Genomic DNA, 12,533 nt, shown 5'->3' with positions numbered 1-12,533 from the left:
CAGCTCCCTACTGGAACACTTTGCCCCCACCTCTGTCCTTCGCTGCTGCTTCAGGGCAGGGAGGGGCAGCTTCCTGTGCTTCTGAGTCTACAGACTGCCTAATGACAGTGGCCACCAGCACTGTGACCTGCCTTTAACTCATCACCTCATTTAGTACTCATAACAACCTCTTGAGGAAACTCAGACTTTAAAGGGCCTTAACTTGCCTGGGCCAAACAGCATGCAGGTGGTAGGGCCAGGGTTTGAACCCAGGCCATCTGACTCCATTTCTTAGCATCTCACCACCACCCTCTACCACACACCTCCCAGCCTTGCTGGTAGAGAAGCAGCCACATATGTAAGCTGTGGTCTGTGATACAGTTGTGTGTTCTTCCACACACATGTCCAGCCATGTGACCACGGGCTCCCCCTAAATAGAACCTCTTTGTTTACTAGCTGTGTGGCTCTGGACAAATTGCTTAACTTCTCTGTGCCTTGGGCTTTAAAATCAGTAAAATGGAGATCATGGTACTTACCTCAGAGGGTCCTTGAGAGAATTAAATGACCTCATGTGTGTAAAGTCCTTAGAGCAGGTCCTCACGCATAGAAAGTGCTCTGTCGGGGTTAACTATAGTTATTACTGCTACTGTTATTTTCACTGTCACTATTTCCCAACTCACCAAAATTCTCTCCCCCCCAGATGTCCATCTGGGCATCATACTTTCCCAAGTGGTTAAACCAGGACTTGTCAATCACGAAGATTCCTCCAGCTATGACAGGCGTCCTGGGAGCAAGGAGAGGGAAGACGCAACACATGAGCTGGAGAAGCAAGGAGGCCCTTCAGATGGCCCCAGGACCCAAGACCGTCTGCCTCTAGATCCCTCCCTGCAGAGTCACTGGGGCAGGATGTCTGGCCAGCTCCCTGGCCCCCCACATCTGTTCCCGTGGCCTCTGTCCACGCTGTCCCTGCATACAGGGTCCGAGGACCCAGAACAGAGTCAGCACTTAGTGCGTCTCAGGAGCCCAAGCGACCAATACAGCCTCCCAAGAGCCTCCCAGGCCCCTGACCCAGGGAAGGAAGGGGTCCCCCAGAGCCCACCGCAGCCCTGACCTTATGGGCCTGGTGGGGTCTGTCCGGGTCATCTTCTGCTCAAGAGGGATCTGCTCCCACTTGAAATGCAGGCTCCAGTCGAACCCTAAGGGACACAGCAAGCTGAGGACAGAGCTCAGGGCAGAGCTGCGGGCTGCTGAGCCCCTTCACTCCACCACCCCTCGGAGTCTCCCCTGATCAGAGCCCTGGGCTCTTCGTGCAGTCCCTCCTTCATTCGAATGAGCCAAGCCCCTCCTCTCAGGAAGTGTACCATCTACTGGGTAAGACAGAAACTACAAAGATAAATAAATCAATGGAGACTATGTCAGCTGGGGATGAAAGTACTAAAAAAAAAAAAAAAAAAAAAAAGAAAACAAAGGAGGGGTGCCCATACTATTAATATTTTAGTTAGAATAGCCAGGAAAGGCTCTCTGGTGACTTTGGAGTAGAGACCTGAATGAAGGATAGATCCATGCAGATACCTGGAGAAAGGGAATTCCAGGCAGGGGCAGCTGCCAGTGCCAAAGCCCTGAGGTGATTTCCCAAAGGGGAAATGCCTGGCTCCCTTCGGAATCCCACTCAGACTCACGATCTAACTAATGGCTGGGTCCATATACTGGGAGTCCGGATCCCAAACAGGAAATCCACTGTGCCCGCTAGCTCCCAGCAACAGATTCTCTAGAGCAGCACAGTTCCATAGAACTCTCTGCAATGATGAAATGTTCTGTATCTGCATTGTCGAATATGGTAGCCACTAACTTCATGTGGCTACTGAGCCTTGAAATGTGGCTAGTACAGTTAAGGAACTGCTTTTAAGTTTTATTTAATTTGAATTAATGCAAGTTTAAGTAACCAAAGGTGACTATTATCTACTGTACTGAACAGCCCGTCACAGTCCAAAAGAAATACAATGCAAGCCACAAATGTAAGCTAAACATGTAATTCAAAATGTTCTAGTAATCACATCAGAAAAAGAATGTATGAAATTAATTTGGACGAAATATTTTTAATGTAATATATCAAAAATATTGTCATTTCAGCATGTAATCAATATAAAAAATTACTAATGAGGTATCTTACATTCTTTCACACTAAGTCTGGGTAACCTGTGGGTTTTCTATGCCTATAGCACTCTTAATTCCAGCTAGTCACTTTTCAAGACTAGTCATATTTCAAGAGCTCAATAGCCAAATGTGGCTGATAGTTGCCATACACAACACAGGTCTTGACCATCTCTGGGGCGCACGTGTTAGGAAGTCATGTAAGGCCGAGGGCTCCCCACTCCCCATCCTCAAGACAGCTGTCACATCATGGCCTTCTGCCGGGACTTGTGGCCATGATCCCTAGGCTGGCAGCATTTGGGAAGAAAGTGTCAATATTTGGAGAGAGGGAAAGATGAGAGACTAGTCTGGCTCTGCTACTGATTGTATCAGAAGCCTGCAACTGCCAGCTCTGCTCCTTTGTCCCCAGTCCCAGGGCTGCACCCAATCCCTCTTCATTTTCTCTTTGGAGTTGGTGGAAGGGGTGTTCATGAGGCTCTCTGGCACAGCTGGAAAGAGCAGCAAGCAAGGGTTTTTGCCTGCCTAGCCTCACCTACCTCCTTTCATGTCTACAGCCCCACCCCTGGGAGCAGAACTCACCTCCACGAAGGTCAGCAGATGCTGCAAGGTAGGCAAAATTATCCAGACTGATAACATCAATGATGGGACTCACCACGCGGGTGTGGTCCTAGGAGAGAGATGCGAGATGGTGTGAGGCCTGGGACTTCTCTGCAGAAAAAGGCCTAGCTGCCTGCTCTGGGGAGAAGGCCTCTCTCAGACATGGGGCACTCAGCACTTCCTGCAGGGTGTGCCCAGGGCCGCCCCTCAACCCTGGCAGGCTCCTGGCAGCTGTCCTGCATCACCACACCCAAGTTCCTGGATGTTCCTATTTGGCTCCCATGTACTCTCCAATCCTCTTCCTCACACATCATTTTGGTTTAGAAGGATCTCACCTACTCCATGAAGTAGAATCTCACCTACTCCATGAAGCCTTCCTTGACTGCTGCAGGCTGAAGGATTTTTTCCTCTTTTAAGCTACTCTTACAATGACAGCCTAGATGATTGCTGGGACAGTGACTCATTGTGCTGCCTGAAGTGGCTCTTCTATTTCTGGTCTGAACTGTTGTTTTATTAATATCATTCACCTTTGTATTATATTTGTTTGAGTCTTCCCAATGGGACTACTAGCAGCTGGAGGGCAGGGGCTCCGAGGTCCCCATGTAATCTGGGTGCTATCCCTCTCATACCACATCCACTGTTACAAGGTCAGACTCACCACTCCCCGCATCACCTCCCAGAACACAAATCCAAATCCAAAACCTTGATGAATAATGTTGATTTTGCTGGCCTCTTTTTTGGGTGATAGATTATGTCATATACCACATGCAAAACTTCATCACCCTTCATGAGCCTTCTCATCTTTTGCCTCCATGGGGGACACGGAACAGAGCCTCTTCTTTCTTCTCCTTCCCCACTCTGCTTTCACCCGCCAAATCCTCTTGTCTGGAACTTGGAATCCAGCTCTGCCCCTCAGTTCCCACCCTAGATCAGGATAACGGAAGCCTGGGATGGGGCTGATCAGTGGAGACCTTTGATGGTTTTTCAGTGCTCTGTGGAGGGCCTCACCTCATCCTTTTTATAGACTTTTTTTGTGCTGAGATATAAAATCACAGGTTTAAAGTACACAATTGATGGTTTTTAGTATATTCACAAGATTGTACAACCATCACCACTATCTTGTTCCAGAACATTTCACCACCCCGACAAGAAACCCAATCTACTTTCTGTTTCTATAGATTTGCTTATTCTGGACATTTCCTATGAATGGAATCATATAATGTATGGCTTTTCGTGATTGGCTTTCACTTCACGTAGGTTTTCAAAGTTCATCCATGTTGTAGCATGTATCAGTTCTTCATTTTTTTAATGCCTGGATAATTCTGTTGTATGGATACACCACATTTTATTTACCCATTCGTCAGTTGATAGGCATTTGGATTTTTTCTACCTTTTGGTTATTCTGAATAGTGCTGCTCTGAAGTTATTGTGTGAACATATGTTTTCATTTCTCTCGGGTATACACCTAGCAGCTCCACTGTTGGGTCGTATGGTAACTAACTTATGTTCAAACTTTCGCAGAACTGCCAGACTGCCTTCCAAAGTGGCTGCCCTACTTTACGTTCCTGCCAGCAATATATGAAGGCTCCTGATATGGTTTAAGTATTTATCCCACCCAAATCTCATGTTGAAATGTATGGTTGAAATGAAAGGTTGGAGATGGGGCCTAGTTGGGGGTGTTTGGGTCATGGGGGTGGATCGTTCATGGCTTGGTGTTGTCTTTGTGATAGTGAGTTACTTCTTGTGAGATCTGGTTAGTTTAGAAATATGTAGTACCTCCACCTAACTGTCTCTTGCCCCCACTCTTGCCACGTGAGGTACCTACTCCCCCTTCACTTTCTGCCATGAATAAAGCTCCCTGAGGCCTCCTCAGAAGCCAAGCAGACGCCAGTGCCATGCTTGTACAATGTGAGCCAATTAAACCTCTTTTCTTTGTAAGTTATCCAGTCTCAGGTATTTCCTTATAGCAATGCAAGAATGGCCTGATACAGCTCCTATTTCTCCATGTCCTTGCCAGCACTTGTTATTGTCCATCTTTTGGATTATAGCCAGCCTGGTAGATGTGAGTTGCATTTCCCTAATGACTAATGATGCTGAGCATCTTTTCCTAGGCTTATTGGCCATTTCTATATCTTCTTTGAAAAAATGTCTACTCAAATCCTTTGCCATTTTTTTTTTCTTGAGATGGAGTCTTGCTCAGTTGCCAGGCTGCAGTGCAGTGGCGTGATCTTGGCTCACTGCAACCTCTGCCTCCCGGGACCAGGTGATTCTCCCGCCTCTGCCTCCCAAGTAGCTGGGAGCACAGGCACCTGCCGTCATGCCCAGCTACTTTTTATACTTTTGTAGAGATGGGTTTTCACCATGTTGGCCAGGCTGGTCTCGAACTCCCGATCTCAGGTGATCTGCCCTCCTCGGCCTCCCAAAGTGCTGGGATTACAGGGGTGAGCCACCGCTCCAGGCCCCTTTGCCAATTTTTAAATTGGGTTATTTGTCTTTTTATGGTCGGGTTGTAATCACCTCATCCTTTTCTGCTATCTGTCCAAATCCTCCCCGTTCTGGAGAACAGTAGGCACGTGGCAGGGGCCCTCCTACCCTCTCCTCTCTTTGAGAACAACATCCTCTGCTCCCTCTTGCAAGGGCTTCCCAGCCTGAACAAAAGCTCTCCCAGCACAGCACCCTAACTCCCCCAGGAGAAAAACAACACCCATTTGTAGCAGGAGCTTTGTAGCTCACCCAGGCTTTCATCCAATTTCATTCTCACAGTAACCCAGTGGAATAATTATTACAATTATCCCCATTTTCAGATGAGAAAACTCAATAAGGTGAAGTCACTCAGGGGCAAGTAGACTATTTGGGCTTCCTACGATGCCTGCCCAGCTTCAAAGACTATCCCATAGGCCTCGGTGCCGGGAACGTAGTGGCTGAGTCTCCAAGGACACCCAGCTCCCCAGAGACGGCGGCTCACCTCCTTCACCCGCTGCAGCATGGGCGGCAGCCACTCGGTGTTCACTTCGCAGTGGCTATCCAGAAAGGTGAGGACGGTAGCTGCAGCCACATCCGCGCCACGCACTCGGGACCGGATCAGCCCTGCAATAGGAGTAGACAGGGCTTGGTGCTGGGACTGGGTCAATTGGCTTCCCACCTGTCCCCCAAAGTCCCAAGGCTCTCCTCTCCTTCAGGGGCTGAGGTTTCCTGAGTTATTGTGATTAGATTTGACTTTATACTTCTGCTTGTTTCCTGCCTCCCTCCCTTTCTTCTTCTTAGCCACCCATCAACCATCATCACTCCAGGGTCACACTGGAGTGCCCTCTATATGCCAGTCACTGTCTGGGCTCTAGGGACACACTGATGAACAGTCACAGTTCAGAGCGTAGAAAGTGCAATAAAGTAGTTTGATCCCAAAGGAGAACCAGAAAACAAAACTTTTTCCCATGGGAACCTCTGAGTCGTCCCCTCCAGCCATACCCCTATGTGTAGCCTGGAGATAATCTTCGAGACTAAGATAGGCTTAAGTTTGTATGGCAGCCCCTTTCCTTACCTTCAGCATGCTATTTAACCGCTCTGAGCCTCATTTTTCTTATCTATAAGATTCAGAGAGATAATAATCCCTGACTGTCAAGATCAAACAAGACGACAGGGACAGAGCTTGGTGCCTGGGAGACCCACACATGTCAGATTCTGTTCTTCTGTGCCTGTCCCCCGATAGCCTCACCAGCCTCATTTTGGGCAGCACTCTGCTCTGGGCGGGGACCTGCCTGGTCAGGAGGGAGGAGGCCCAGCTTCTCCTGCCCCTGCCAGAGTGGCCATGCATGCCCTGTGAGCTGTGGGAGGGAAGGGCCTCACTCTTAGAGCTCTGAGTATAAGCAGCTCCTTGGAGACATTTCCCTAGCCATGCCTCTGCCCCACACTCTGCCTCTAGCTGCCCACCAGCCCGCCAGCCAGCCAAAAGCCCTTCAGTCTCCACTCCAAAAGTGTCTACAAAGCATCGAGTCATAAATTTACATTTACTGTTGTCAAATCCAGGGACAACGTATTTCCAGACCTGACGGTACCTACAACCCAGTGGCTTGGGAAGGATTTAACTTTGGCCACTTCCATTCTGGTTTGAAGGTCTCCGTCACTGATATTCTTGTGGCCCCTTGGCCTGACTGGTCTTTCTTTCTTTCTTTTTTTTTTTTTCGAGACTGAGTATCGCTCTGTCACCCAGGCTGGAGTGCAGTGGCGCAATCTTGGCTCACTGCAACCTCTGCCTCCCGGGTTCAAGCGTTCAAGTGATTCTCCTGCCTCAGCCTCCTGAGTAGTTGGGGCTACAGGCATGTGCCACCACACCCAGATATTTTCATATTTTTAGTAGAGACGGGGTTTTAGCACATTGGCCAGGCTGGTCTTGAACTCCTGACCTCAAGTGGTCTGCCCGCCTCAGCCTCCCAAAGTGCTGGGATTATTTTAAACATATCTATCACATCCCTCTCTCACTCTAAAACCTTCAGTGGCTCCCTGCTACCTCTGCCTTATGAAGTCAGTGCTTTCTTCTGGCTTCCAAGGTCTTCTATCATCTCAATTCACTCCATCCATTCCCCCTGCTGACCAGGACTGGGGTCTCACAGGAAGGGAGTATGAGTAGAGGGAGGTTAGGAGGCTGGCCTTTGAGTTGGGCCCCACAGGTTGGAACCATGGCTGCTCTATTCATCACCCTGGGCAAATCGCTGAAGCTCCTTAAACCCCAGTACCCTTGTCTGTACAACGGGCACAGTGGGCTGAGTACAAGGACTGAAAGTAGCAAAGTGGATGCCCGCAGGGGAGGAGCCCTCAGGAAAGGGGCTGTTAGTATTGCGCATGCCCGTACCCAAGACTGATGCCTTTGCTTGCAGAGTGCACAAGCCGGCATGCCCTCCCTTGCTCCCCTTTACCTGTCTCATGATGCCCCCACACCCCATTGAGGCCCATTCCTCCATGGAAGCTTTCCCTGCTCACTCCAGCTCTCCTCCGATCTCCATGCTATTCATACACAACCACAACCAGCCTGTTGCTGCAGTGGATTCTGACCCCTTGGCTATGTAGTCGCCCTCCGAGGGCAGGGACTACGCTTTGTACTTCCTTCGTGTCCCCTAGAGTGCCATGCACAATGCCACACTATAGTAGCTACTCCAAAACACGTCAGGATTGGAAGTGAGATCACATCTGCTTTATGCTTCTGGATTTTTCTCAAAGCCTTTCCACACAGCCTGTCTCATGCAATCCTTACAATCACCTTGCAAGGCAGAAAGGGACGGTCTTATCCCATTTCTCAGGAAAGACAGCTAAGGCAGCCAGAGATGGAGCAACTTGCTTACAGTTGTGCCTTGATGGGGCTGATCTGGGAAGGAGAAGAGTCTTCTGCAGAGCCTGGTCCTGGCCATCAGGAATGCAGCAGGGCCATGTTGACTTGGTGTGCCACAGCACCAAGAGAGTGGGGAGGTGCAGAGGATGACACCAAGATGGGCCCTCGGTGGGACCCAGGGTGCAAGGACTCACCTTCCCGCCGATCATTGCGCAGGCACTTGACCTTGGGGATCCTAGTCAGGAGTAGACAGTCTTCCGCTGAGGACGTAAAGAGGAAGGCAAGCTCATTTAGACATGGGCATCAGGCCACTAGTGGTTTGGCTGCCATGAAAATTGCCCTATACTAAGCCCAGGAAAGGGCTGGGGATGGGGATGGGGAAGGGGTATGGTCATCACTACTGGCTGAAGGGTTGCCCTGTCCCACTCTCAGGCCAGACTGAAGAGTGCCTGTACCTATGGCAGTACTCCACTCCACCTCAGGGAGCACCAGAGAGCACGGTTGGGGGTGGTTACCAGCCCAGCTATCATCTGCATTTGGCAGTTGTAATAATGAAGGATGCTGTTGATTTTCTTTACTTTTTTAAAACAATATCATCTCACTAGTGTCCCATCCAAAGCAACACCCACCCTTCTTTCCCCTCCTTTGACACTAGAGAACAGGACCAGGGAGGGGTCCTAGAAAAGACAGGATCCCTGCCAGGGGCAGAAAGGTGTCTGTGATGGTCAGGACAACCTCAGGGTGCTTGCCTTGGTGTTGTGGGGAAACACGGACAAGGGTGGAATGGAGGGCTGCAAAAAGGAAGGTGACTACTCACGATCTGAACTGAAGTCATCCACTAAAATGATCTCCTGGATCAAGCTGGCAGGAGTTCGGTTCAGGACACTACAGTAGCAGTGGAAACAGAGGAAGAGCCTGGATTTAGGAACCACCTCCCATTTTTACCACTCCCTGGGCCGTGGGACTCCCCAGCCGCCCAGCTCCAGGGCCAGCATGCTGGGCGCTCCTACCTGAATCCTATTTTTGTCTAAGTTCTTTGAGGAAATGGGGAGATGGGAGTTCAACTTGACCACAAGCCCAGGCTTAGCAGGAAGAATCCACCTCCAGTCCACCTCTCTCTGACACTGACAGACACTGCTGGGCTTCCATCACCCTCCTGAGGCCTCCTGTCTAGCCCGGCCTCCCTCAGCTCCTGACACCTGCATTTCTGCCCGTGTCCTGGACATCTGACCTGGTGTTTTGACTGCCGCATTCCTCTAACAGTTTGACTTCTGGGGTCTTCCTGGCCCTGATTCACCAGTCTCAGCTTCTCAGAAGTACAGGACTCAGCCTCCAGCACCTGCTGGACTTCATGCTGTCTGGCCACAGCGCCCAATCCCAATGTCCTCCCCTGCCAGCGCCACTGAGATAAGAGTCCCATGGCTGGACTTACCTCTTCACCGTGCGCAGCAGGGTGGAACGGGCCTCATTGTGGAAGGTGATGATGACACTGGTGGCTGGCAGGTCCGAGGAGTAGGACACAGACGGGCAGCTGAGAAGGGACCACAGAGGTCAGAGCCAGCCATAAGAGCATCCTCAGGGCAGGTCAAGGTTTTTCTTTGTCCAGTCTATTGTGCCTGAGAATACTTCTGCGAGGCAGAGAAGGCACACCCACAGCCAGGCCAGAGGCTCCACGCCTCCACCCCCATGCTGCATCCCACACTGGCCCAGAGCCCAGATGCCACCCATCTTGGGGTCCTGGGAGGGAAGCAGCAGGTTGGGAGACCTTCCAAGGCCCGGGGGCTCTTTACCAGAGATCTCAGAGCCCCCAAAGGGGGCTCCCTAGTATGTACAGGTACCGCACCAGGCCCCAGGATACAGCCCTGACCACACTCTGTCGTATAGTGGGGGGTATATGTGAGAGGGAAAGCTACCTGTTTGTTTGTCCTGATACCCTGGAGCTTCTTCCTTCTCTCCTCCCAGCTCAGGACATTTGGTAGCATCTGCAGAGGAATCACCCCTACCCTGGCTGCCAGGGAATTCCTCCCTCTCACTGTCCAACACTGACAGCCCTGCTGCAGACAACAAGCTGGGGAGCAGTCTTGCTCCTCCCAGGGTCCTGGGTCCCCTGGAGGAAACAAGCCTCTGATAAGACACCAAAGGCCTATACTGCCACTCCCTCCCTCCCCAGCCATCCATAGACACCACATTTTCTGGCCTACTGGCTCCCTCTCCTCTAGAAAGGGAGTGAAAACAATTCATTCCTGCCAGACTTCATCCCTGTTGTTTCTGCGCATGCATTTATTTGCGCTCCTGGGGTGCTGGAAGGTGGCCTCCGTTGCTGGTTTTCATAGCAATCTTCTTTATTACAATTGCTCTCTGACTATTCCAGCAGTGACCATTTTTTCATTATGGCATTCATTCTACTGACAGCAGCTTACAGCCCGAATTCCCAGGCCCGTTTCCTGCCCTGCAGAGCAGACAGGGTCAGACAGGCAGGAGTTCCACCAGCCTGGGACCCCCCGGGGGAAATCTTGAGAGGCTGTGCAATAATTCTCCTTTAGAGGGGGTGAAGGGTAGTGGTGGCGGAGGGAAATTTGCCTTCTACCCCTTGAGAAACCATGCTGTTCAAGGGCCTATGAATTGTGGGGGAGGGAGTGAGCTTGGCCGGCTGAGCTGGGGTGTGCTGGGAGCAGCAAATCCCTCCTAAGTGTGCACCCTCCCAGTGCTGACTTCCAGGGCCCCAGTCCTCTGTCCTGATCCCCCAACCATCCGGTGCCCAGGAAGGAGGGAATCGGGACAGCGATGTCTCCCTGAAGGGGGCAAACCCACCCACACCCCATCTGAAGGGTGAACTTGACCTCCCCACTGGCTCCCTCCAACCCTTTCGGCATGCATGCCTCTGGAATGATGTTACTTAGCGTGGGGGTTTATCTGGCTCCCAGGAGCCAGGAGTGTCTAAAGGGGTTTGTCCCAGCCCTGAGTTTTGAGTTTGGAGCTGATGGGGTTTTCTCTGTGATCCTCCTCGGCCTGTCTTATGTGGTTTATGTCCCTTTGCTCCCCTGGAGGGGGCTCCCTAGATTGAGGGCTGGAATAGAAATGAACCTGACAATCTGGAGTCCAGCAGACACTACAGCCTGTGGGGCTGCAAGGAAGAGCAGCTCCTACCAGCAAACTGGCCCCACCATGGCTGGAGGCCTGCCCACCAAAGCCAGCACGTCCTTTGCTTCCCTACACATGTGCACACACACACACACATACACACACACACACACACACACACACACACCCCGTGAGCCACCTCAGCTTTCTTTTTTCTTTTTTGAGACAGAATCTCACTCTCACACCCAGGCTGGAGTACGGTACCGTGATCTTGGCTCACTGCAACCTCTGCCTCCTGGGTTCAAGAGATTCTCCTGCCTTAGCCTCCCGAGTAGCTGAGATTACAGGTGCCCATCATCACGCCCGGCTAATTTTTGTATTTTAGTAGAGACAGGGTTTCACCATGATGGCCAGGCTGGTCTTGAACTCGTGACCTCAAATGATCCACCCGCCTCAGCCTCCCAAAGTGCTGGAATTACAGGTGTGAGCCACTGTGCCCGGCCCACCTCAGCTTTCTGAGAGGGCCCGGCAGCAGCATGTGCACCTCATCAACCCACCACTACCCCGGATTTAAAGCGTCTCATTTAAAAATGTACGTAGCCCCCAGGGCAATTCCCCCTTTAAGTTTCTCAGTGAGCACCTGAGAAGGTTCAGAGTCAGGTAAGCTGGGGGATGAACAGAGATTACCCAGGGCAAGCCCTCAATTCACAGATCGGGGCCAGCAGATCCTCCAGACCCTGGGACTAAGTCAGCCATGGCTAGGGCTACCCATGAAGGGTCTCCTAGTGGAGCTTACGTGGATGTAACCTCTTTTGCAGCACAGGCAGACAGGAGGGGACACTGCCCAGGACTGGGTGAGAAAGAACTTCTGAGGTCCAGAAATGGCCAGCAGACCTGGTGTTGGCCTTGCCACGTAGCAGGAGTACTGCCTTACTTGGCTGCATGAGTGGTTTCTGGAGGCTGACAGTGCTGGCGTTACAGGACAGGAGGCCGAGGTCGGGGGCTCCCCCAGCCCTGTGCTTGCACAGGCTACCAAGCACCCTGGACTTCAGACATGTGTCTGTGAGTGACAAGGAAGGTGCTAGAACCAGGCCCTCTCGCACCCTCACCTCACCTGTACTCTTTGTGCTGTGGAGTAGCTGCTTCAGAAGTAAAAGCAACCTTGATCCAAGTCATTGTTGCTACCCTCACACCAGGACCAGACGGAGGCCCAGCCTAGCTCTGAGCACATAGCTGCAGGCACAGCCGTGGGTCAGCTCCAGCAGTGCCCTGGCCATTCTGTGAGATGTCTGCAGAAGAGGGGCCCAACCTAGCCCAGGTTGGGAAGGAGCCTTCCATGGAGGAGAGGACAGTGAACCAAGTGTCCTCAAAGTGAGCAAAGTAGCTCGAAGGGTAGGTGGGGCGG

At 51.4% G+C, this 12,533-nt stretch overlaps 1 protein-coding gene across 5 annotated transcripts in view; it reads right to left on the bottom strand.

Moving 5' to 3' along the window:
- The window catches only part of GALNT16 (polypeptide N-acetylgalactosaminyltransferase 16), a 99,341-nt gene that overhangs the window by 25,009 nt on the left and 61,799 nt on the right, over positions 1-12,533 (bottom strand). For all 5 annotated transcript variants that reach the window (XR_008513097.2, XM_009249204.4, XM_054530240.2 and 2 more), the window contains exons 4-10: positions 9,480-9,578; positions 8,865-8,932; positions 8,242-8,307; positions 5,693-5,814; positions 2,710-2,797; positions 1,091-1,175; positions 660-763 (exon numbers count right to left, since the gene is read on the bottom strand). Coding sequence is in view for 4 of the 5 variants with exons in the window: in XM_009249204.4 (XP_009247479.2) it covers positions 660-763; positions 1,091-1,175; positions 2,710-2,797; positions 5,693-5,814; positions 8,242-8,307; positions 8,865-8,932; positions 9,480-9,578 (632 nt within the window). In the remaining variant the exon portion in view is untranslated. The remainder of the gene's footprint in view (positions 1-659; positions 764-1,090; positions 1,176-2,709; positions 2,798-5,692; positions 5,815-8,241; positions 8,308-8,864; positions 8,933-9,479; positions 9,579-12,533) is intronic.

This window comes from Pongo abelii, chromosome 15, assembly GCF_028885655.2.
Source record: "Pongo abelii isolate AG06213 chromosome 15, NHGRI_mPonAbe1-v2.0_pri, whole genome shotgun sequence".
NCBI lineage: Eukaryota > Metazoa > Chordata > Mammalia > Primates > Hominidae > Pongo > Pongo abelii.
Note: the sequence above shows the minus strand (reverse complement) of the source record. Positions and strands in the feature narration are given on the sequence as shown.